At 44.9% G+C, this 25805-nt stretch overlaps 1 protein-coding gene across 1 annotated transcript in view; it reads right to left on the bottom strand.

The window, feature by feature from the left end:
* Positions 1-839: 839 nt before the first annotated feature.
* The window catches only part of CREB5 (cAMP responsive element binding protein 5), a 219689-nt gene continuing 194723 nt past the window's right edge, over positions 840-25805 (bottom strand). The window contains exons 8-11 of the mRNA XM_075143491.1: positions 10374-10697; positions 3321-3548; positions 2191-2299; positions 840-1018 (exon numbers count right to left, since the gene is read on the bottom strand). Of these exons, the coding sequence (XP_074999592.1) occupies positions 855-1018; positions 2191-2299; positions 3321-3548; positions 10374-10697 (825 nt within the window). The 3' untranslated portion in view covers positions 840-854. The remainder of the gene's footprint in view (positions 1019-2190; positions 2300-3320; positions 3549-10373; positions 10698-25805) is intronic.

Raw genomic sequence — 25805 nt, forward strand, 5'->3', positions numbered from 1 at the left:
TTTCTGTTTTTTCAAAGCCAAACGCTCGGCACAGCCCAGCTGCGGGTGAAGAGCTAGTGAAAGCAGCAGCCGCGTCGACAGTTTTTAGGTGGGCTTGAGGTTTTGCTTGTTCATCACTGTTCTTCGAGAAAAAGAGAGGGAAGCGAGAAAGCCTTGGAATGAAAAAAAGCAGGGGAAAAAAAGCTGAGGGATGAAAAGGGTTTGGGAAGGGAAAAGGAAGGTGTAAGAAAAACTGGAGGAGAAAAAGGGCAGGGTAGGAGAGAGAGGAGAAGGGGGAGGGCTAGACAAAAGAGCGCGTTATTTGGGCTTGATTTTGTCCTGATAGCCACATCCTATATAACCGCTTTGAAAGAGGCTCTGAATGCAAGACGGGGTCTGCTGATAGCACAATGCTAACTCATTTTTTATTATGCTGTCAGCAGATACCCTCTCTATATGTATTTATAGCCTAATTACTCCTAGTTACCTACATATGACTCTGTTTAATACTTTTCATGCCTCACGTTGGCTAACAAGCTGCAGTTTAACACAACTATTTCTGAGGCTTCAGGCTAGACTGGTGAGAAGGAAACGTGACTATGTACAGAAACAGTTAGGTTTATAAACAAGTAACTGGTACCAAAAAAACCGGAGAAAGCACCAAAGCATTTCTCAAGCTGATAGCATATTAATTGCATAACTCCCTTTTATGTAACTAAGTATAAAAGACATTTTAATAACTATAAAAATGAAAGCCAGAGTCTTTCAAGAACTGAGGAATCTTCCAGGCTTGAGTTACGGTTGCAAATGTTCTTAGCACAGAGGACGCTTTGATACGCTACCACACTCCCCTAGCAGTTTCTGATCAACCACTTTTAAAGGATGGGGTTGATGTCTGTTCTGTGGCTGGCGAGCTGGGTGAGAGTGGAGCTTCCCACGACGTCGCTGACGGAGGAGGAGGTTGTGATAGTGTTGTGCTGGATGACTTGCTGCTGGGAGCAAGCTGGGACCGGGCTCGCGGGAGGACTGCTCTCGGGACCTGGGAAGGGGATGAGGGGACAGAGACAACGCACATTCAATTATCCATCCGAGTAACAAGCCCAGGCTGGGTGACACTCCTGGAAAAGGGATGTACTACTATGGCAGCAATACTAACAACCAGAGGCATGCACAAGTCCCAGGATTTCAAAACACACTGTTATCCAACACTGCCTGTCTTCTGATCTTTTGCAGTTTTTGGTTTTTTTTTTTTTTAAGCCAGCTTCTCTGATATCAACCTGACTTGAGGAGTTGGGACCTTGAAAAAAGTCCAAGACCTTAATGATTATGAAACCAATGTCAGGATAAAAGGTCCGATATCTTAAGGTCTATAAAACCAGTTGGGATGCTTAAATGCTTTATTCGCTCCAGCAAGAATCAAAATTAGAGTGCAGTGCACTGCAGCACAGAAAATCTAATTCAAGCAACAGTTGATAGGCATGTAATGCAATTATGTATTTTTTTCTTTGAGTACTGTTAAAGAGCCAGATGCATAGTGATGCAGAGGAGACAGAAATGAGCTCTATTTTAAGAGAATGCCGCAATTTAGCAAATATTAACCCCGAGGCTCTTCTGAGCCATTCTAGAGCCAAGCAAAGAATTTGTCCCCAAATTACTACACTCCTAAAATCCATCAACTAGACAGAAGCAATTCAACGTCTCCATTAGATGAGATCTTTTGAAAAAAATGGAAGATAAGAGTTAAAAAAGAGTTAACAAACCTTGCAAACCTGCGCCACGCCTGGTCTGTGCCACTGTCAGAGCACAGGACCATTTTCGCTGGAGGGGACTGTAATGTTTTCCTTTTTAACTTTCCTTTTGAGAGTTATTTTAAGGTGCTGGCAGTGCTGCGCCCAGGAGGACTCTTGCAGGTTTGGAGCTGTGAGTTCAAGCGGGATCCTCCACGGGGGAGCGAGCGTCCATCCGTGTGCATCTCCTTGCCGAAGGGAGGGGTGGGGAAGGCTAGCTCTGCTGTGTGGGATGCAAACCAGGGCTTTTTTGGTTTTGAGCGGGGCTGGATAAATAAGGGCAGGAGATTGGACGGCTCGGATGATGTTTGAGAAGACGGGTTCAAGTGAGAATATGACCAAGAAGGGGTTCTGGAGGGAAGAATTAGAAACTTTGCTTTCCTGTGAGGAGTGTGGAGACAGTGCAAACATACCAGCTACTTACTTAGATATCCTTGCGATTCTTTCTGCATAGCTGTTATCGGACAGTCTTTATGTGTTAACAATAACTGTTTCAGCTGTGCTACCTCATTTTTCAGCATGGAAACCTCGTTCTAGAAAAGAAAGAGAGGGTTTGGTTTGCCACAAAGCTTAAACCAGGCTCTTCTGCAAAGTTTAAACCCAAGAACACAGACGCTGCTCCACAACTTCAGAAGAACTCAGCAAAAATGGCACTCGGTGCTCGTGCGCTGGGTTTACGTTAACATTTGTCCATGACATTATTTTATAACTTCTTCTGAAGGCAATTTGGCTTCCAGATTTGATGACTTAAGCTGACAAGCGAACTAACCCTTCACAGCACCAGAGATACTTTAGTCAGTGTTTTAATCCACTCGGGAAATACTCTGGCTCTCTGCATCAGGACGGGGAGGCCAGACCTGTGGGGGGAAATGGCAGCCTGCCGCGCTGGGCGGCGCGGTGGCAGGGCTGCTGTCACCTACAGCACGTCACCTACGGCTCCGCCACGGCCGGCGCCTGGGTGCTGCTCACACCTCGGTGTTTTGGGGGGGTGCCATTATGCGAATGGTCTTTCTGCTCTTGGCAGCACACAGGCACACCTCTGGATGGGGCAGAAGTACTGTGCCCACCATAAGAAGGGCACCACGGTAAGAAGGGCTTTTATTATATTAAGTCAGGGTATTTTCATCCATCCACTTCATTCTTTTCCTTACTGGTAGACCGATCTATTTACGCTCCTATCTCGATGGCTTTGAATGAGGGTTTAGCTACATGCCCTGCTCTGAAGAAGTCTTTTACAGCCGAGTTAATGGCACTTCCAAAAAAAATCCCCACAAAAAGCGGTGACAAGAAAAGAAAATAAATACAACTCTGTCCAGCGCAGGCTTCTAAATCCCAAGACAGCTTTTTCCTGGCTTATCCCGCTAAAATGCAATTATTTCTTTAATTGAAGCACACACATCCTGATTAATCGACTTTGATTATGCCTGCGCTCCCGCTAGGAGCCGGCTGTGCCGGGGCAGCCCCGAAGGCGGCGAGGGCCCGCCGGCCCCGCCGGCCCCTCCGAGCACAAAGAGCCCCTCTGTTGTCCTCGGGGGCGCAGACAGTGGCTCGCACCTGAAGCTGCATGTTTGTCTGGGTGAGCTCTTCTGCTTTCTTTTCCAGTGACATCACCCAGACCTTCCTCTTCTGTCTGCAGCGCGTGGCGGCGGCTCGGTTCCTTTCCAGAAATTTCCGCCTCCTCTCATCCGGGTCTTCGTCCACCACCCTCCTCCGGCGACCTCCGGTCGGCTGCGGCGGCTGTATCGTCTGCGTGGGCTGCATCTGCTGTGCCGCCGGCGAAACCTGGCGGGGAAGAAGAGGTTTGGCAGGGGGTGGTGAGGGGGGAAAGTTGTGGAGGGGGATGCTGAAAGGGGAAGGGAAATCTCACACGCTCGTCCTGCTCCCCGGCGAGGTCTGCAACAGGCGCAAGGCGAAAGGCTGCGCCAGATGCCACTGAAATTAGCTGCTGGCAGATCCTTGCCGTGGTCAAAGGGGAGATTTTTTTGAAATGATCCTCTGAATATTAGTAGGGAAAATATTTTTCCCCTTACAGTTATTAAAAACATTTCACTTAGGTACTTTCTCTGCCACCACCTATTTCAAACCTGAAATGTCAAGTTTCTCTCAGCAACTGTTTTAATCAAAGCAGAAGACTGTAGGGGCCTTATTTCTGTCTCTTTCTTTCTTTTTTTTTTAAATTGCCTCCAAAATTTTAGGACATTTCTATTTCACAGGCTCCTCCATCTCTGTCTCATGCTTTACCACCTCTGGAGACAGGAGCTGCAGCGCTCCTTACACCTGAGCGGAGCTGGGAAGCCGCGGGCTGGGATGGGGCAAGGCCAGCAGACCTTGGTGCCCCTCAGCTGGGGGCAAAAGAAAGGATTTAGGTGCCTGAACTCGAACTTGCATTTTGGTATCCCTGCACTGCGTGGAGAAGGGATACTCCCCTTCTCAGGCATTTCCATTTGACCCCCATGGACGCTGTACTTCCTTTTTTTTCAGCAGCCTGGCTTTGACAGCAAAGGCACACCACATCCAGTCCCGCTGCTACAAAACTATGGAAAAATATGTATTTATGCTTTTTCAAGTGCGGGAGAGTATTGATCCTGCTCCTGGGAGTAACTGACCTATGCCATTACAGAAAAGGCAGGTGGCGGGGGCAGCTCCATGTAGTCTGTGCTCCCACTCCTGAGTGGATAAAACACATGCCCATGTCCCTGTCAGGAACCAGCATCAGACTTAATGTGCAGCTGCCTGGGAATAGCCAGCTTTTGGATCTCTGCCCTGCCTCCCTGTGGCGCCCAGGCCACGGGGCTCTGGACTGTGCTGGGGGCTCGGCAGCCCGACCCACGGGTCCCATTGCTCGCGCATGGCGGGAGCCGCTGCCGCTGCTCACGTTGCTGCCGCCGCTCCGGCACAGCCTGGAACAGTCTGGAAACCTGAATTGTTGACTCAAAATTAACCCTCTTGTTCTGGCAGAGGCCCAAACCTCCAAGGTGCTTCCTTTTGACTCCAGGGAGTGGACGTACTCAGCGCTTTGCCAGACTGAGCCCTGAATTTCAATTGCGGCAATTAACATGTATTTGCCTAACACCTCTGTCTGTCTCAATTAAAATGATACTATCGTCTTGCGAGGTCGCTTTTCTGTCTAGAATCTCGCCACAAACTGCGAAGAAGAGTTTGCTCCCTCCCCCAGCTGACTTGTGTCAATTAGAGTGGCAATTTTATGTGTAATTATTCTGTGCATCTGATAACGCTTTTTGCATAAAGTCGAATTTATTCCCAGCTTTATGTTGCACAGTCAGGGAAATCTCTCTCGCAGGAGCAGAAAACTGTTTTTAAAAAAATAACCTTCTAAAAATAAATAAGCCACCCTGCACACTCTGATTGATTTTTAAAATTTCAGCTTGTATTAAGTCCGTATGTTCACTGCTAAAATCTCCAACCCTCTGTCCACACCGGGGGTTGGAGTCCCAGGGCTATGGCAGCTGCAGAAGCTGCAGCTGCCAGCGCCGCGCAGGATCACCAGCCAGCGCCGTGCAGGACCGCCGGCCACTGTCCCTGTCCCCGTCCCTGCCAGCATCCCCAGACTGCCTCCGGGAGATCGCTGCCGAGGGATGCCAGCTGCTCCCCTCCACCGGGGCTGGGCACACTGCCTCTTTAGCAAGATGTCTGAGCAGAGGCCGCAGAGATCCCTTTTAATGTCAACGTCTCATCAAAGGCCTTTTGTTTTCTCACACACAACACCTTTCGGAATTTCAAAGATTTGTTATTTACGTTTCTGGACACCAAAAGCTTTCCTTATCCCATTTCTCTCCTTTGTCATCCAGCATTAAAAATTCTTGTTTCCTAACTCTCCCAGTCAGGTCTGCTACGCAGGCAGAAAAAGGTAACTATAGATTTCTTTTTTTCCTCTTTCCCCTCATATCGTCACTTTCTGCTGAAAAGCTAGTGAGTCATTTTGTTTTCAGAATGTAGCAGTCAGTCTTTGGGCAGTCAGAGCGCATTTTCAGAACAACAAAATCTTCTCTCTACCTCTGGCAGATAAAGGTTGCCATTACGTCACTAATAATGTCACGTGGGATAATTAACTGACTCTTACTAGATAGCTCTTAACCCTGAAATCTGTTAGGTTATATCTTAGTAACTGTCTAAGTATCATTCTCTAGCAGGATTTTGCTGCCCTGCCTAGGGACATAAGAAAGAAAATGAACATATATTAAAATTGAGGTTAATATTTTTTTTAGAGGATGCTAATCACGTATCCATAATGAAGACAAACGTAGGACAGCTAACAGAATGAAACAACATCCAAACCCCTACTCTGCTTAAGCTATCACTCTGGCAAGTTTGATACGAAGAAACCCTCATGGGACCAACACAAGAATAATAGTGTCATTTTTGTAGTAGCTGAGGCAACACAGCTACAACTTGATAAAATACCTCTCTTTCTCAGAAAGATACCTATCAGAAGGTGATTTCTACTTTTATCCTTCATCCAGTACTCTCTGTTCTTTGCAACTTACTACAAAACTAATACCCATTCATTCATTCTACGAAAGCATAATTCACTGGGCTCCTGTGTATCAAAATGGTAGCTGAAAAGCATGAAATGAATTCTGGCATTACAGAAGGGTGTGGTGTAGAATAACAACAGTCTCGGCATGGGAGCACACAGCTCACAGCGGCGTGGACCATGCTGTCATTTGGCAGGTGGTTTGGAATGGAAGAAACTGGCTCAGAAGAATAAGGAGGTTAATAATTAGTAAAATGCACCATAAAATTAACGTCTGCTGGAGCAATCTGACCCCCAAAGAGGCCATTACCATGGGGACTATGGATGAGCTTAGAAAGTAATAACATGTGGTTATTACTCAGCAACCCCTTCTTTTCTCCCCACTAATGCATCTGTTCAGAAATCACTATTGCCTTCGCACCATGGGAGCAGGCGTGCAGCAAGAGCTCTGTTGCCCGGGGAAGCCGCTGACCCTAGGAGTCCTGCGCAGCCTCGTCAGCCATCACCCTCTGGCCCCATCCTCTTGGAGACACTTACACCTATGGACAAGGTGAAGACCTCCTTGATCCCTTATGGGGCCCGTTGCCTCCAGCAACATGCTGTGCATGGCAAAGCTCATCTGACTGCAGGCCCGGCTCGAGACTGGAGTGAATCTGACATAGCTTTGTGGCTGCCAGTCAGCCTACCTACCCTGGTGCCCATATTTCTTCTTGCCCGCCTGCGAATCTTTCGGGGTGCCTAGCTAACGGCGAATACAAAGCATAAGGAGTCAAGGCTGTCCTAAGTGGAATAACTCAAACCTGTCTTCAGCAGTACGTAAGTTAAGAGGAAGAGATGGATGTTACGGCAGGACCCCTCTCGATCATCTACCAAAGGTCTTGGGAGTCTGGGGAGGTCCCTGCTGACCGGAAGGTAGCCAACGTTATTCCAATTTACAAAAACGGTGTGAGGGAAGACTCAGGGAACTACAGACCTGTTAGTCTAACCTCAGTTCCTGGAAAAATTATGGAGAAGATTATACTGGGTACTATTGAAAGGCATTTAAAGAACAGTGCAATCATCAGGCACAGTCAACATGGGTTCACAAAGGGAAAGTTCTGTTTAACTAATTTGGTATCCTTCTATGATAAGGTCACCCACCTAGTGGATGAAGGGAAGGCAGTGGATGTAGATTTTCTGGATTTTAGTAAGGCTTTTGATACTGTCCCTCACAGCATCCTTCTGGACAAGTTGTCCAACTGTGGGACGAGCGGGTTTGCGGTGCACTGGGTGAGGAACTGGCTGAAGGGCAGAGCCTAAAGGGTTGTAGTGAATGGGGCTACACCTGGCTGGCGACCGGTCACCAGCGGTGCTCCTCAGGGTTCAATTCTAGGGCCAGGTCTGTTCAATACATTTATCAATGATCGGGATGCAGGAGTTGAAGGCACCATTAGCAAGTTTGCTGATGATACTAAACTGGGAGATGCTGTTGGCTCTCTTGAGGGACAAGAGGCCTTGCAGAGGGATCTAGATAGATTGGAGCATTGGGCTATGATTAATGGGATGAAATTTCACAAGTCCAAATGCACCTAGGACAGAGTAACGCCAGGCACAAGTATAAACGGGGAGAGAAGTGGCTGGAGAGCAGCCCTGCAGAAAGGGACCTGGGGGTGCTGGTCGACATCAGGCTCTAAATGAGCCAGCAGTGTGTCCTGGCAGCCAAGAGGACAAACCGCATCCTGGGACACATCAAACACAGCATAACCAGCCGGCCAAAAGAGGTGATTGTCCCGCTGTATTCAGCATTGGTGCCGCCTCACCTGGAGCACTGTGTGCAGTTCTGGGCCCCACTAAGAAGGATGTGAAGGTCCTTGAATGCGTCCAGAGGAGGGCAACAAAGCTGGTGAAGGGGCTGGAAGGAATGTCCTGTGAGGAGCGGCTGAGGACTTTGGGCTTGTCTAGTTTGGAGAAAAGGAGGCTGAGGGGCGACCCCATTGCTCTCTACAGCTTCCTGAGAAGGGGAGGTGGAGAGGGAGGTGCTGATCTCTTCTTCCTGGGATCCAGTGATAGGACATGTGGGAACGGTTCAAAGCTGTGCCAGGAGAGGTTTAGACTAGACATTAGGAAGCGTTTCTTTACTGAGAGGGTGGTCAAACACTGGAACAGGCTTCCTAGAGTGGTGGTCGATGCCCCAAGCCTGTCAGTGTTTAAGAGGCATTTGGACAATGCCCTTAATAACATGCTTTAACTTTTGGTCAGCCCTGAATTGTCAGGCAGTTGAACTACATGATCATTGTAGGTCCCTTCCAACTGAAATAGTCCATTCTATAGTCTATTCTATTCTATTCTTTTCTGTAGGTGGCTGCAGCACACCGGCTCAGTGTCCGATGTCTTATCCTTAAACTTTGGAGGTTTGTTTTCTCTTGTAGGTGTTTTCTCCTCACCTGTTAAAAGTGGTAATATGGATGTTTTGCAGCAGTGCTCCATACTGTGGTATCTGACTCCCTCACCTGCATTAACATGTTTATCCTCCCAACCCCTCGGTGAGGTGTCAGTACTATTACCCTTGTTTTAAAAGCCTCAGAGAGGTTAAGTGACTTCCTCCATCTCATCCATGGGGTCCTCAGTCTGCTAAGCACAACTTCATCCTTACTCTCTCATGGATTTCCAAGACAGCCATCAGGTTACTTTTGGTTTCTCTGTTATGAGATAATGTCTTTTTATTGGAGTTTTTAAACAACTCCAAGGAAAATAACTCATTAACAGATGGGAAAATAATTGAATTCAGAAAGTAAAAACTGAACTAAACTTAGGAAAGCTCTGGACATCTTCTCACAGGGGAGTCTGCTGCTCTCTTATTTAGACTGTTTCTCTAAAGCTGACAATTCATTTTACATTAGCAAATGCTTTAGGGAAATCCCATGTGCTTACAGCCTCTGCAATAATAAAGCTAGATGTTAGTAAATAGTTAATGTTGTGGGACACTGGGATGTCAGCCAAATCCTCTCATTTTCTTTAATGTTTTCTAAGAGCTTGTCTGAAAGGTATTTGCAAGCAACACAATACTTCACAGATTGAACTTCTTATGGCTGGCACTCCTCTTTGTCCTCATTCTATGCACTGCCCGCTTGTCCTCCTTAAATTCGCTCCCCTGACCTGACATGTTACAGTCACTGGCCCCAGAGCTTTATTTTTCTTGTGTGATCCTATGCAGAAGCCTATCGTCTTAAGACATTAATAGAATTCCTCTTAAAAACGGCTCTGCTAAAATCCATGCTCACTAGTTCATTAGTTCAAGAAACATTCAGTTCAGATATTGAATTATCCAAATTGCTGAAGCCAATATACCTGGTCCAAAAATTGAGACCTTCATCTCATTCAACGAAGACCTTCACTGAGTTCTCGTCATCGGAATCCAAATCACAATTGCCTTCCCGGTTTAAATCTCTCTCCTTGGACTGGCTTCATCATCTTTTTCTCCTGTCACAACATCCACCAACTATTGCCTGCACTCCCTGCTGATCTTGGCTTTCTCTCATACTCTGCAGCCGGGGGCTGCTATCCCCTTCACAGGGTCTGGATCCTTTCTTCTTCTCCTTTAAGCCAATGTATCTTACCTTAAAGCTACCTCCACTATCTCCAGTCTTGAAAAAAAGAAACCACACACACACACCCCCCGCCACACCCTCCCCCCACCAGTGCCATTTTACTTCACTAAAGTGAAGTGCTATGTATTTCTGCAGGTAGAACACATACAGCTCTTTAAATCTTGGCCTGAGAAGTTTAGGTTCAAGCACATCAAGCAACATATAAATATGCTAATCTCCATAATATACCTCGTCCATAAAAAGATATGTGGCAATCTGCAGAGCTCAGAGCACTGAAAAACCTTGGAGGTCCTTATTAAGAAAGATATTACAAATGTCTAGCAAATTAAGCAACAAAAGAAGTTGTTGCTTCACTCCATTTTCTGAATAAAGTTTGTGCTTCCCCCACCAGTAGCGGACATTTATGAGAAGCCTGAGGGGCTTGTATCTAACAAGACATGCGTGCAAGAACAAACAATACAAGGATCGGGCTTTAACTCCACATAACAGCAAAACTCAGCGTTGCAGCATGGCATGAAGGTCTACCTGTGCTTGTCCGCCTGAGTGCAGCGGGGGGTGCGGTGAGGTCTGGTGATGTGCCGGGTGCGCGTGAAGGTGCGAGTGGGAGTGGTGGTGGGGATGATTCTGCTGGTGATGAGGCTGAGGATGAGGATGGTGTGCCGGATGCTGGTGCTGATGCGGGTATGAGTGATGAGGTGGCAGCGTCTGGTGCTGATGAGGATGTGAGTGCATATGATGGTGTGGCGTCTGGTCCTGCCGCGAGCTCATCATTTCCATCATGTGGCCCATGGTGTTCATATTCCCGTTCGACATGGCGGCAGGATGATGAGTCAGCGCTGCCTTCAGTCTCTGGAACAGAACAAGGCAGAAAATTCAACATTCACACATGATGATCTGAGCAATCAGAATAAGATTTCTGCTGTTGTAGAAACAGTGCCTTGTCCTGTGTTTTGAGATTTATTTAGGTTTTTTTCTTGCTGTTCCCTTGATAAGAGGCACCTTATTTCAGTTTGAGAAAGAACATTTTCTTGGTCTCTAATCTAGTTTTCCACTGTAAATATGTAAAGACACAAACATCTGAACTGAAATTTAACATTTATATATTTCCTACTGTGCTGTTGAGGAAAAATATCTGGCTCTCATCTTTTTCTCTTTGGCCAGCTCAGTATCGTTAGCTTCATCAAGCTTGTATTCTTGCAACTTTTAAAAAGGAAAGTCTGATTAAAATAAAGGTGAAACAAAGTTCCCCTCTTGTTTTTACTACAGATATTATTTAAAAGACTCATTGATAAATATATTGCATTGATGTGTTTTTCAAATTCAGGCTCAAATATATTCTCCAGTTGTACTAGCACCCAACCTGGTCTTTCATCAGAAAGGCAGGAAAATAACGAGGGTGGCCTCAACCTGACCCTCCTTCTTTGCCGGAAAATTCAAACATCTGCTGTGTTGTTATCACATGCTAATCCCTCTCTCTGTTTTGTACTCCTCATGTTTTGTACTGTCACCGGATTGGGCCCTGGAGTCCTGACCAGGGCAAGCCCCTTCTTAATATCAATGGGATTTGTTCACTTTTACCTGAACGCCACCAAAGGCCAATGGGAAGGACTGCCACATTTTGGACTGCAGGATAGGGCCCTTGTGTACTAAAGCTATAGCTGAAATACAGAGAAGAAAAGGTTCCCTTTCAGCGCAATTAGAGGGTCATCCCAAAGCTGTGAGCTGTACTGGCATACAGACACCTCACTGGTGTCACCCTACCCTAGGACTGCTGAAATCACCGGCATCCTAGAAGAGTGTGCCAAAGGTAGAGCCTGACAGATGTCAACTAGGAGAAGAGCTCCTTCCAAACCCATGGAAACCTCCTTCGCATCCGTGGTTCTGCATCTTGCTCAACATAGAAATTCTTTACAGGCAGCCACCCAAGACCTCTTTACCTCTTTACATTTTTTAAGAAGTCAGCGTAAGCTTGGTTTACTCTCACCAATGCAAGTAATTAGTCAGCGGAAAATTGTAAGATAAAAATGGAAGGAAGGAGGTCCACGGTATCACTTGACGCCAGACTAGCATGACCTGAATAACCCATCAACTAGCTCGTAATTCATTATGCAGCCAGAGGATATAATGAATAGCAGATAGCTCATCAGTAAGAGATGCCACCTATAGTACAGCCAGCAAGAAACAGTAGTGGTACAGGAACAGAGGTGTGCCTTTCCCCATAGCAATATCTGTGGGTCACAGATGACGGTCACAAGATCCTACAAGCCAACAGGGCTAAAATCTGCCAGTGGAGGAGCAATGACCAGATTGAGCTGCATTTTGGTTCTGTCTTTAAAGCAAAGAGAGTGACTGCCAGGACACTCAGAACCTATAGACGGGAATTTCGATCCAATTGATAGTGAAATAACATCTGTCTCTGCAACTCCACTGCAAGGCCACAGGTAAAGCCTCCTATGTTCAAAGCTGCTACCCTGTTGTGTTTGTGCACCTGGGAGTGAGGAAGAAACAAATTCTTAAGGAGAAAAAAAAAAGAAAAATATTGGAGAAAAAAAAAGAAGGTTGTGGATGGCAAAAAGAAGTAACAGGGTCAATTCAAAGTATGATCCTCAAATTTTTGTATCCCACATGTTTTTGCAGACTTCATGAAGGTCATTCTACCGAGACACTCTAATAGATCCATTAATCCAAATTTGGTGGCTTATTTCACTAACGGTCAATTGGCTGAACAAGACTTTAAAAAAAAAGAAAAGATACATTTGCAAAACATATCAGTCCCTCAGTTTGTGTGAAAGAAAACTAGACCGATGACTTTTAAGACGTTTCCTTACGAAAGCCTATCAAACCATGACCTTACTACGGCATGTGTCACAACCTGACGATCTTCTCAAAAAGAGATCGAGGCAACTATGGCAACGAGGTTAAATACCTCCTTCCCTACCTCTAAAGTCAGGACAGAGCTCAATCTAACATCAATAGCAGTAACCCATCCTGGGTATAAAATGGAGGATTTGAGCAGCTGTCATCCTTAACATTTCCGAATTCAAGTGCTACCCTAGTTACTGCAAGCAGCTCTTCACGATGCTCAGAATAACTGGTGTTAGTCAGGAGTGTATTAGGAAAAATATGGAAAACTACACATGAATAAGTCAAGTCATTCTGCACGTCATTCTTCTTCAAAACTCGCTAAGACCTTTTTCATGGGGCTGAGCCACCATGCAGATCTAAGCTAAAGCACCAACAAAAGCTGTCGTAACTTTGTTTTCTGAATCGAAATGCAAGAAAACCAAGCTCTCATTAGCCAGCAGTTTTGTGTGATGAATACCTAACAAAATCTACCAATACTATATTTGTCAAAGACCTCTGAAACTGAACTACAGCATGTCTTACTCTAAACTGCAGGCTTTCAAAGCCAAAAAAAAAAAAAGGAGGGAAAAACTTAATCTGCGAATAAACATTTTTTTTCAGCTGTAAAAACTGTGGCTTATTAGTGTGGCGCGACTTCAAGGAGAATAAATTATTTTGTTTTCTTTCCATAGCCCCTTCTACCACATCCATTTATTTGAGATAGCAAATCAAGAGAGACAGTGAGAGGTCTGACATGCAGCTGGTTTCAGTCAATAGGGGTCATTTCCATTTGGTCTGTGTATTTTACAAGCTCCTTGTTCACTGCTCCCAATGGGAGGGTGGGCCAGCTGCCCTGGATCCCAGTCCTGGTAAGAAACCAGCTCTCTACCTCATCCTGTCCCAGCACAGCAACAGCCATCGCCCAGCCCTCGCCGCCCTTTAACTTCGTGCTTAGATCAGCTCCGCAGCAGCGAGAGCCCTGCCTGCACACGCACCCGGAGCAACGTTTATCTTCCATTAACCAGTCGCTGCTGCCCATCAGAAACATTTGGGGAACGATAAACATTTTTTTTTTCCGTTTGGTCTTCAGCGAGATCAATTGTTTTGGATGTTTTAGTTAGAGCACAGGGAGGGAAAATCACCAGAACTTGGTGAACTCTTTGCATTGAGTATGTGTAGAGCTGGAAGGGCAGGCTGCATTTTTGTTATTGTTCTTTTTATGTGTGCTAATTGCAAGCAGCTGTTTTAGTTTAGTGTCAAATAAAATGCGATGGTATCAAAATTGAGCTTACTGGACTGACTACATTAGCAAATCCCCTCTAGAATGAAATGATAGCCCAGGACCCGATCCTGCGGCCGTTCAGTTTTTCAGGAACTGTGTGACTGACTTCACCAGAGCCTGCGGGTACCTGGCAGTTCACAAATTGGGGCTGAAACAGAGGGATCACTCTCTTCAAAAGAGAGATCTGCTCTCACCAAAAAATGAAATTTCTGCTAGCCTCAGTGGCAGTGTTTTTTAGGGCACAATCCCTCTTCTCTCCCTTTTACAGTGCATTTTTTAAAAAAATTCCCATCAACCTCAAGCGAAGAGGAAACCTTCGAAGAGGTGCTCATCTTACCTGGCTTTTGGCCCTTACTGGTAATTTTTATTATTTCGTCAAAGTAACATAGTGACCAACATCAGTTACAGCTGATTTCCACTCGATCATGACATTTCCATTAATGGCTGTCAGTGACACAGACAACATGAGAAATCTTTCACAGAGAACAGCCTGCTTTGCCTCTGATCAAGTGAATAAAGAAAATTCTCTTTTGATCCTACAGGAAGCCAGAAGCAGATAAACTCTCATCTTTGATGCTTACGAGGAAATAGAAACACTGGATATTAGTGCTCCACAGGTTTCCCTATTGCTCATGGTAACGCCCCTAACTGACACATTTACTCTGAAGCCACCCCATTGAATGTCGTATGAAGTTAACACCTCAAAAAAGTTATTATTGTACCTGGAATATTGTTTTTTTTGGAAACAGACAGTTTTCACAGTGCTTCCTCCATCTGAAGCCTGACATCATGGTGCAGTGAATTTTGCTTGATGTTTCTTTTTATCAACAGAGATCATAATTTATTCACTGAACATCTCTGGGCAAACCCTAAGTCTGCCAAAAATGGGCTACAAGCATTTGAGATCATGAATGAAAAATAGTATCAGCTTCCCTAACACTTCTGCAGTTCAGGATCTTGCTGCTTTCTAATTTTTCTCTATCATGACATTGGTTGCCTTGGTTTTTGCCCCACCTTTCACCATTTTTTTCAGTTTGAAAAACAGACAGCATTTTTTCAGTTTGTTAGGAGAAAGAAGAAAAAAGATAAATAAAACTGTAAATTTGGAGGTTGCTTTTCCCACAACTAAAAACTCAGATAATTTGAGGGTTTTCATATGTATATAAATATTTATAGTATTAATAGCATGTTATATTTATAGTACAACAGGCTATAAATATTATATTATATGCCATCTGTGTATGACAATAAACTACAACTTTCTCCCATTTATTCCTCAGTGGAGAAATGACAAAAATCTCCTCCAATTTTACAGATATTATTACCTGAGTGGTCTGTGCTTGCATCGAACAATAAGCTATTATATCAGATGAATTTTAGGTTGGGACAGACATGGAGTGCTGGTTTTGAATAAGATTGAATTGTTCTGAATAAGCATGCATTGCTGCACGCAGAAAAAAACTCTCTTCCCCTTCTGGTCTGCATGCCCAAATCCCACTGAATTAGAGAAGAGACAAGACCAGTTGTAGTATCAGCTTAATGTCTGGTGTATTCTTATCAGATTATATCAGAGCCCTGTAGGCAGATGGAATATGATCTCAAAGACATTTTCTTGCACTAGCGACTGTGATTCTAGTCCCTATTATACAGGGGTGAAAATAGTTCCCCACAGGGGATAGAAGAGACTAGAGAGGAGTGGGAAAACAGAAAAAAATACACACATCAAGCATCCCCCCACATCTGCAATTAGGTAGCAACCTCAGGGTAAAAATCTTGATTAGCCAAACTTCATGGCAAGCATACCATCGACTTCAGTGGTACTAATACTGTTTTCTCAACTGCGATGGTAAGGTTTTCTTTTTCACTCGTGCTCCTCTAAGCATCGTACCCAAGATGAATGCAGCTAAAGCTGCAAACAGAACTTCCTTCACCCAGCCTATTTCAGAGCATCACACTGAATTTTATCCTTTCCTCCAACTATGACTGCAATGAGAGAACTTAAGCCTAAATGTCACTCAGGTCTTTTATAATTGGCTGCTTACAAGCATTTCGCAGTGTAAATAACAGAAACCACTCTTTGCAAATGTTCCACTCACATTCATAAAAGCAAACTGGAGGCGATTGATCTCCACCCAATAAGTGAACTGCAGATACTTATGAGCACATTTCAGAGACTGGTGATTAGAAGTCTCGGATGCCACATTAAATGCTCGCTCCTACTTGGGCATATTGACCGAAGGAGGAGTGAGAGGTGTGCGAAGGACATGAAATCCAGAACTGAAGTGACACATTAAACTAATGTAAAGAGAAAAGGGGGATGCATTTAATTCACAACTCGCCAGTAAACAGCGCCAAACTGCTAATCTTCTAATTATTCTCAGGCTGTTTGGCAAATCTGAATTATACTTTTCCCCTCCTTTGTGCTTTCTTCCCTACTTAGTCGGATTTTGTAACAATACGAACAATGGATCATCATCCAGCCTTCAGTGCAGCTTAGCCTCTAATAAAAACAACAAATTTGCTCCCTTGTCCTTCCAAATGCAAACTGAATTAAACTTCAGCAGAAAGCAGCGAGAATCAACTGCAAACAATCAAAGCGGCAATAAAATTAATAGACACCATGCTGTTCAAGGATGGGTCAGCTGCAAGAGCTGCTTCAGTGTCCCTGAAGCAGGGCACGGAGTTGCTCCGAGCAGCCACGCTTGCCGGAGATATCAATACCAGTGACACCTCTCCGGATGACTGGCCGTTTTAAGTAGCCCAATGCAAGTCGCAGCCAGGGTGGCCCAAGGGTATTCTGCCAGAACTGCCATCACGGCATTTCATTGAGAATGGTCACGGCTCCAGGGAGAGCCGAAAACGCGAGTGAGTTTACATCCCATCTCCACCCAGCAATTTCCTTCCGCTCATCTCAAAGCACCTTGCAAAGGAGATAAGCATCATTATCCTCGTGCAATGCACCACCTTTTTATGGATTAGAAATAGAAAAATACTAAATTCTTCATTCCTATTCTACACGCATTTTTAATGAACAAGTAAATTATAATCAAGACAGCAAATACACTGAAAGTACAGTTTGCTTCTCACTATACGCTCTTTCTTGCATGAATCATTTCTCAATGCAGTGTTAAACAACTGGATTTGATTTGCACAGGAGTCAGGAAATGTAAAGTTCAAAAAATCAAACCCCTAATTCCCACCAAGTCTAAGCCGATCCCCGCATGTGTATCCGTGACAAGGGATATTTAATTATGTAATCACACAACAGACAGCAAAGTGATTTATTACTGGCAAATGGTGTCATGTAATTTCAACATACAATACCAATGGAAGGATCCAAAAAATACAACCAACTTCTGCCTGATTTCCCCTCTGCGTGCCAGAGTCCAAAAGGAAAGCTGCTACTTAGCTGCTACCTACCCCTGGAGAGGCAGGTTTCTGACAGCAAAATGCCTGACACTTTGGGGATTAATTGCCTGTGCCTGCTATCAGTAGGCAGGCACGTACCTAAGTGGCACCCTAATTCTCCAAATAGACAGTCTTTTGCTTAGTTACTCTGCCAGATTGATCTATGGGGTATTCCCATGCATGCTAGGTTGTCACCTGTGAAAAAAAACAGAAAAAGGAGGTGGCAATAAAATCACTCAGTGTTAATAGCACCCTGCAGGAAAGTGGGAAAACTCGAGCTCGAGGGGACCTGAGTCTGTACTGCCCATCTTCCAGATATATTCTCTAACGCCTGTATTACAGCTCATTCCCGAGCTGAGAGACCATGGACTCTTTCTTCACATTGGACATAAAACACTTCGGCAAAGCCTCGGGCAAAGGGGCTGGAGCTCAGGTCTTCCTCACTCCCGCAAGCAAACGCTGTAACCAAGTTTCTAAAATCATGTTCCCATCTTCTAGTACAGTGCAAGTGGGAAGTGCCTGTTCAGCGCTTGCACTGCTATATATATATCTTGCCTGAGCCCACAATGAACATTTATGAATGTATTAAATGAGAAAAGTGGGAATTGATTTCAGAGGAAGTTTGGGGAATTTCCTCTACAAGCCAGATAGGGAGCAAATCCGCAAATCAGAGCACTCTTTAATGCTAGAAAGAACACTGTGGGTTTGGGTATTTTAATCTGCACTCAAAGATCAAACAGGATTAGCACCACAAAACTCTCTCTGCAGAATACTGCTCTGAAGCCTGCAGACCCCTTACAGAGTGACTTCAGTTTCTTGCTGAGGATGCAAGTTGCTTGCTTTTCTTTTCCCTCTCACGAGCATAATATTCACACCAAGGACATGAGAAAAGCAGGTCCAAAGTCTTTCCCTGTCAGAAGATTTCCGAAATTTCATCGCCCACCTCTCACTAAGGCTGATGATGATTAAGTCATTCATATTCAAAGAAAAATGCCATCCAAGTATATAAAACTTGGGTGTTTTTTTTTTCCTTCACTGGTGTGATTTTTGAATACTCGTTTTTCCTGGATTAAACCCAGCACATATAAAGGGCTACTAGCAAGCCAGAAATGGGATACATGTGCACTTAAAAGTGCTTTGATTTCATCCCAGATGTGCGGTGCTCAAGGGCGTACACACACACGCACGCACACACACACTGACTGCGTAGAGGATATGATATGATCTGATCTGTAGATTTTGTTTCAAGATTATACCAACCAGGCTCTGAAACGTAAAACCAAAGCCCTGACCACTTACAGCCATTAGGCATCCCAGGGCTCTTTGTGAAAGAGTATTGACGTTCATTAGCCTATTGGCCTGACTGGAGAATTCAATGCAGGTAATTAGACGTTGGTTCATTACCACGTAGTTTCAGGTGAAGTTATTTTTCTCCTTCATTTCTAAAGTTAAGTGATTCCTGAAACATTTTTAAAGCATTCATGGATTTTTTTCCCTGAAGAAATGACTAGAATTTAAAGTACAGTACAGGGACACATAAAATGAGAATGTTCTTATGGGTTATTTCACATTTTTTTAAAGCTGAATTCCAGCATTTGACCCAAAAAAATGAAAATAACATTTTAATTCAGCAGACAGCTTTCAATTATCTGCCTATGAAAACCTAGTGACTACTGACTTTTTAAATACATGCACTCAGGTATGGCATGTATTACATAGATACAAACCATAAAGAGTGTGAACAGGTTCACTTTGTGTCAATTCTCCCTGTTCTAAAATAAATATAATCTATGCTGAGAGTTATCTGCACGGCTATCACGGATATTCAGGATTCAACATATCAGTATTGATACATACTGTCCTTTTACACCCTCATGCAAGGTTTCTTACGTCCTCCCACCTTTCCCCATATTCTTCCTTGACTTCATCCCTCAGGCTGCTGCCCTCCACCGTGCCCCCTTTGTTCGTCACCTGCAACACCATCCCCTCCATTCATACACAGCTCAAGTTGCTGCCTTGTTTTTCACCACCCCACGTGTATCAGCTGCTTTTAAACAGCAGTATCTTGGGTCAGATGCATTGAATTTCAAAGCCATTTGAGGCTCCAGGAACAGCAACATCTCAACCCTCTACCAGATACCAGCCAGCTACTCTGTCAGTGCCACGAGGTTTTTTTAATATGCTTTAAGATAGCTACAGTGTGAAACGAGATAAAAAGAATCAACCCCCCAACTATTCTTTTTTATTTGAATTAATGATTTTTACTAATAAGCTTTACTTTGTGTTCGAAGGGGCTAGAAATGCATCCTCACACACTTCCCACGCCTCAGCTGACAAGCAATGACTTACTAAAATGCAGTATTTCAGCTGCTCACTCTCTAGCACATGCTATGCTTACTTGTTGGCAATACTGGTTTTCAGAGCAACATGTCAGAGCAAACCAAAAAACAACCTTCCCCAGGGAAGGGAAGGATGCTGCCTGCTTGGTAAGCCATTGACTCATCCTGCCGTTTCTGGACAGTTGGATTTGGCTTTCCCGCAGCACGTGCCACAGGATACAGAACAAATTTGCACGGGTCAGGGGCCTGGCTAGACCCACAGTTGCGGTGGCTGTCACACAAGCAGGATTTCCTTTCCAGTACTGAGTGACAGGTACAGAGTATCCTGCCTCGCTTGACTGTGGACTCTTCCCTGTCCCTCCTGCCCAAGGGAAAAAAGGGCAGAAGTAACCACTTAAGGGCAAATTCCTGGCAGAGGTGCCCTGCCTGGGGACAGGCAGGCAGAGGGTCCCCACACTACCCTGCACCCTGAGGGAGGCAGAATGGGTCGTGTGTCAGGTGCGCATCCCCCATGGGGACAGGGCGATGCTAGACCCAGACACCTTCCCACCTACCAGAAGCAGCTGCCAGGATCACAGGAACAGGCAACTCCTGCACACCGGTTATCTGTCCGTGCTCACTGTGCTTCACAGCACGGACGAGTCTTCTGAAAAGTACGTCAGGGATCCGGCTGCTCCTGCTATTGCCCTACCTTCCTTTTTTTAATATTTCTTGTGTACTTCTACTGAGTGTGGGAGAAAGGCATAAATACCGTTTTGTTTTGGTGCTTAACACATCTTCCTGTCTCCTCTCCCAGCCTTGCCGACAGCATTATCCATCTTCCTGACACCACCATTGTCTGATTCATTTGACATATGCACCAGAAAAAAATGTCATGTTCTGCACAAGATCATAACGCTGTGATCTCATTCCCATCTCAGTCTCCTCAGCGACTCTACAGCACCTCCCATTTCTTGCTGCTTTAGAAAGAGAGGGACTGGGAAGCTTTTCCAACATGCTCACTGGGAAACTTATAGACGAGATGCGGTGAGGGAAACCAGGCCAGCAAAGGCACACAAGCACTTACACAAGTATGTTGGAAATCAAGGTAATGCAATAGAAACTTCAGCTATTTGCTCCTACCTAGCATGTGAAGCAGCAAAATCTTTCTCGTCTCCTGTTATTTAGGGCTGTTGAGGGACTCTACGTAGATGTGTGTTATTTCCAGAAGGGAACAGCACTTTGAGAGGTGATGGCAGGGACATCCTGATTGTATTATGGAAATCACCGAGTCCTTCTGTCCCATTGTTTTCCTCTCTTTTGAAACTAAAAAGTCTGATGCGCTACCCACCTCCGTGGCATTCAGGACTAAGGGTTATGATGAAGTTCCCCCTTTTGGCTGGCACGCCAGCAAGTGAGCGTAAGGCTTCCTGATGCCTTGCCTCCTCCTGTTCGGTTGCACCCCTCCTTGCCCCTCGTATGCAGCTTCTCTCTCAGCTGCAGGATTTCACAATTTAAGGGCAATTAAGAAATCGCTGTGTGCTGGCAGCTGAAGCATGGGCAGTCTCGCCCCAAACACGTGCCCTGCGCTCCCACAGCCTCCGTCCGTCTTTCCCACCAAGCCACGGGAATGTCAGCATCCCACCACCGCCTACAGCCTTAATAACCCATTAGCAGCCTGGCCAAATAAGTTTCTCTCTCACGGCTACTTTTCTCTGGAGATCTGCCAAAGGAGAAAAGACAAGGGGCGAGGAGGGTGGAAGCAAACCAAACTGGGGGCTTGGGTGGATGGGGGAAGGGGGAAAGGGGGGAGAAGAGTTGGAGAGGAAAGGTTGAGGCAGCTAATTTTTTCATTTTTTCCCTGCGGTTAAAGCATTGACAGATAATTTATCACACATTTTGATGGTGCTCCAGCTGGCAGGGAAAAGAGCTATCTGTTTATTAATTCAATTAGCCTGCTTATTTATCAGTGGAGGGCGAGAAGGTGCAGTCACAGGCCAAACTGTGCCAGTCTCAGACCGCCTGCTGTCGGGCCGAGAGGACGACCGGGAGTGGGAACATCCCGCCCCGGCTGCTCTGGCCAGTGCACTTATCTCAGGCCTCCTGAGGTAAGAAAAGAAAAAAAAATACAAAATTTAACAGCATACATTATGTGCATCAATGAATGCGCAAGGCAGGCTTACAACCAGAGCCGCACGACTTTGCTGCCACCACTTCAGTGCCCTGAAAGTATTTGTTACATCTGACATTCTGCCCAGAACTGATTTTTTAATTCATTAAAATGGATGAATACACTTTGAATTTTGAGTTCAATGGGGACAGTGTTCAGACCAACACAGCAATACAGCGCCGAGCTGCTGGAGGGGGTAGGAGAGGGCAAGAAGGGTGCTGCCCAGGCACCCACCAACATTTGCCATCTTTGAAAGGTAGACATTTGTGAGGGAGGAAGAAAACAGAGGGTCAAAAAAAGGCTGGCTTTGGAATGGCACAGAAGTGTCCTGAACTAGGAAAGCATTTCGGAGGGCTGGAATAGCGGTTAGGTTAGAGCAAGGCCTCCCTGCTCTCTAACTGCAGGCAGGGTTAATATTGCTTTGGGTTTGGCCAGTGCCAGGTATCGTCACAACTTTGCTCTGACTCATGTCCAGTCTCCCCTGTTCCATCCACGGCCCACTTCTTTGCTCTATGGGGCTGCCTATCTAGGACTACTAGGTTTCTTTCCCATTCATTAAAAGGCCAAGACTTCTGACAAAGCTCCAAATTCAGAAAACACTGTGCAAAATGCTGCTTGGAGCTATCTAAGCCAAGGTGTTTCTAACCACACAAAGCATGTGAAAAATCCATAATGATGGAGAGCAATTTCCCTATACTCAAGAAACCCTCTCAGCTCTAGAAACTGCAGACCGTAATTTCTACGCAATGTCAATGCTGTCATAAACAGCGTTTATTTTTCTTTTGCTGCTTCTGTAAAGCGTCCAGCTTCCTTTTCTATCACACATAAACACAGTTAGAATATAGATATAGTGGCTTCCAGGTTAGCCCTTAAAAGACACTGTGCGGCTTCCCATTCATACACTAAGTCCTGCGATGCTTTGACTTAAAAATGAGACTGCTGGCAAGGACAGAGGGGTCTCATTGGGATAAGGCTAGGACGCACACGCTCTCAAATGCCATCATCACTCTTCTCACTTTGTTCCTCCGCCACTGGATGCTTAAGGAAAATTTGCATTTTGTTTTCTTTCTTTTTTTTTTTCCTTTAAGTTTCTTCAGAGGCATTCTTTCACTTTCTGAAATCTTGCAGGATGTTTCAAGGCAGGACACCATATCAAATTAGGATAGCAGCGAATGTTTCCACTGCAGATGAGCTCACAGGAGCCTTTAACAAAAGGTTTGCTAGAAATGCATCCCCTCCACCCCCCTGCTCCACGGCCAAGTTTGCCTTTCAGCCTCTCCTGGCTGATGATTAGTACAATATTCTGAACCAAGATCCTGCTTGACAGATGATTCCACTACCACCGATAGTTTAGGCCACATATCAACATTTTATAAATTCTTAATTTTCTCACTGCAGCCATATTGAACAGTTTTGTGCAAATGAGGCTTATAATTACCCAGATAAATCAGTCCAATGCAGTATTTCTTAGGATCTTTCTCAATTTTCTCCCTGGAGGATGGGATCCCATCTGCTTCGCTACATTCAGGCTAATTGAAGGGCACTGACTTTTCCAAATGGATTCATTAATTACTCTAGCCAGATTCTCTGTGGGGTTCTTCATTCAATGGGTGACACTTGGGCTGCACTATACCATCCACCCATGTTTAGCAATGTTGCTCTGATTCTCAGCTACGAGCTAAAACATTTGCAGATGCGTTGGCAGGAACGGTTCTGGCCTTAACTGTACAGTGTTACAAAACAAATGTAATTCCGCTTCTCCTTTGCTTCTAATTTAATATGCATTCAGAATCTATAAATATTGTAACCACGACTGTTTCAATATGTTTTACTCCTTGCCATCATAAATATAAGCAACCGCCCCAAAGAAACTGTAAGTTTACAGGTATTGCATTGCCAACAGCAGAAAAAGAAGAGAAACAAGCATTTACCGTCACATTGCAGAAAATCTGGTATGTGTGGCAGCATAATGTGAAATTAAACTATTAAATGCAAAGCTGTCCTATATAATTCCGGGCCTGCGCTGATTTTATTCAGTTCAGCGGCAGCCTGGGCTTTCAATAAACTCGTGTGTAGTCATATTGCTCACTCAAACATCAGGCAGACACCGAAGTAAAATAAAGAGCCATCTAGCAAAGACCTAACTTAGGTGAGGAAGGTGGTGGTGATAATCTTCAGACAGAGCAGGCAGAAGGGAACCTTCCAGCAGTCGCAGAGTCTGGCTCTGCTGGAAGGTTTATCAGCTTTCCCCAATAGCCAGCACAATTTCACGCTACTTAAAATATTTTATATTCCAAGCGCTTGGTTGGTTAATTCAGGTCTATGAGGCAACTGGCCTGGGAATCGGTGACACAATCTGCTGTGAGCGAACAACAAGCCTTCACGCTTTCCAGGAATCCCAAAGCATTTTGTAAACATCGGACCCAACTGTGGAAGTTGCCCGCCCTCTTTGCATGGGCCCGTACTGCCGCACCTCACGCTGCTTTAAAGATGAACCCAATGTCACTAAATGTGGGAGACGCAGTTTACAGATCAGTGAACTAAAACTCTGAGATTGCCCCAATATCATAGAAACCCTTAGTGGCAGAGCCAGAAACACAGTCCAAGAGCTGACTTGCTTACAAACAAGGAACAGTTCTGCTCCCTTTAACTCTTCCCTGCCGATGGTATTGCGAGTCCCCAGGATGCAATAAGGGTCTACCTTCTTGTGCCTTATTAGAGGCAATAACTCTACTTACATCTATGAACAGACAATAGAAAAACTGAATCTACACTTTAGCTTTAACTGTGTGGTTGCTTTGGGGAGTTAATCTCATGCAAACAAAAATCCAATGATACAACTCATCTAACAAATCAGTGAATGTATAATTCTTCTCACATAACGCGCCACAGACCTAAACAAATTACTCAGGTAAGTAGATCATGTACACAGGGATGTAGATAGGGCCATGGGGGCGTATGTAGGGATGTACTTTGCTCTACATATAATTCAAGAAAGAATTTCTCTTCCCTGCTATCCTTTCCTTCTTAGCTCAGCAGTTGTGCTTCCCCAAAGCTCTAAGATGGACTTGAGAAGGAGCTTCTTTTTTGGGACAGAAAAGATCTCTCTCACAACTTTCTCCTCTGATTGCCAGCTTATCTCTTCTGAATGAGGTACCCCTGCTCTCTCAGCAGTTAATAAATTCACTCCTTCGCTGGCCAGTACAGCAAGCTACGCACCTTCAAAGGGAAAGTCTGAAGCAACTCTCTCATCACCTGGCAGCACAGAGTTACTCTGAATTTGAGTGGTTAGCTATTTGATTTTTTTTTCCCTTTTCGTTTTGTTTGTCCCTCTTTTCTCCCTGGTTTATAAACAACTGTTCAGCGGTCAAAAAGCAGTTCATAAATTGTTCACAAAGAAAAGTAAAGCTAAGCAAGGAGCCTGTATCTTTTGCCCCTTATTTGTTTTTTTCTCTAGAGCCAGCGTTGGCAGACCAAGTGCGGCAGGCAGGCGGGCAGGCAGGCAGCCCCCCTCCCTTGCCCTCCCCTCCCAGCGGGATGGTAGCCGGCCCGCGGCTGCAGGGGAGCTACGCTGATATATGTCAGCTGAGAATCTGGCCCCGTCCATCCGAGTCCATGCCAGAGCTGCCGGTTAGCACCGCATCTGGTTGTGTTTGAGTTCTCAGAAGCCAGCCAGAGACATTTTTGTTTAGGTTAATACATTTTATCACCTTTATGACAGTGAAAATCTATAGCTCGAGTGCTCCAGTTCTTAAAGGGGGTGTCCAGGACCTATGAATCACAAGGAACTTTTTGCAGCAAAAGGGACACTCAGTGTGTTTTGCAATGTAAGAAATCAGTCTAGACATTACCAACTTTTAAAAAACAATGTTGAAAGCAGCCCACTAAAACTTCTCTGAGTTATTTTTTTAAAAAATCAGCAACAGCTCCACATG

Source organism: Calonectris borealis, chromosome 2 (assembly GCF_964195595.1).
Source record: "Calonectris borealis chromosome 2, bCalBor7.hap1.2, whole genome shotgun sequence".
Classification (NCBI taxonomy): domain Eukaryota; kingdom Metazoa; phylum Chordata; class Aves; order Procellariiformes; family Procellariidae; genus Calonectris; species Calonectris borealis.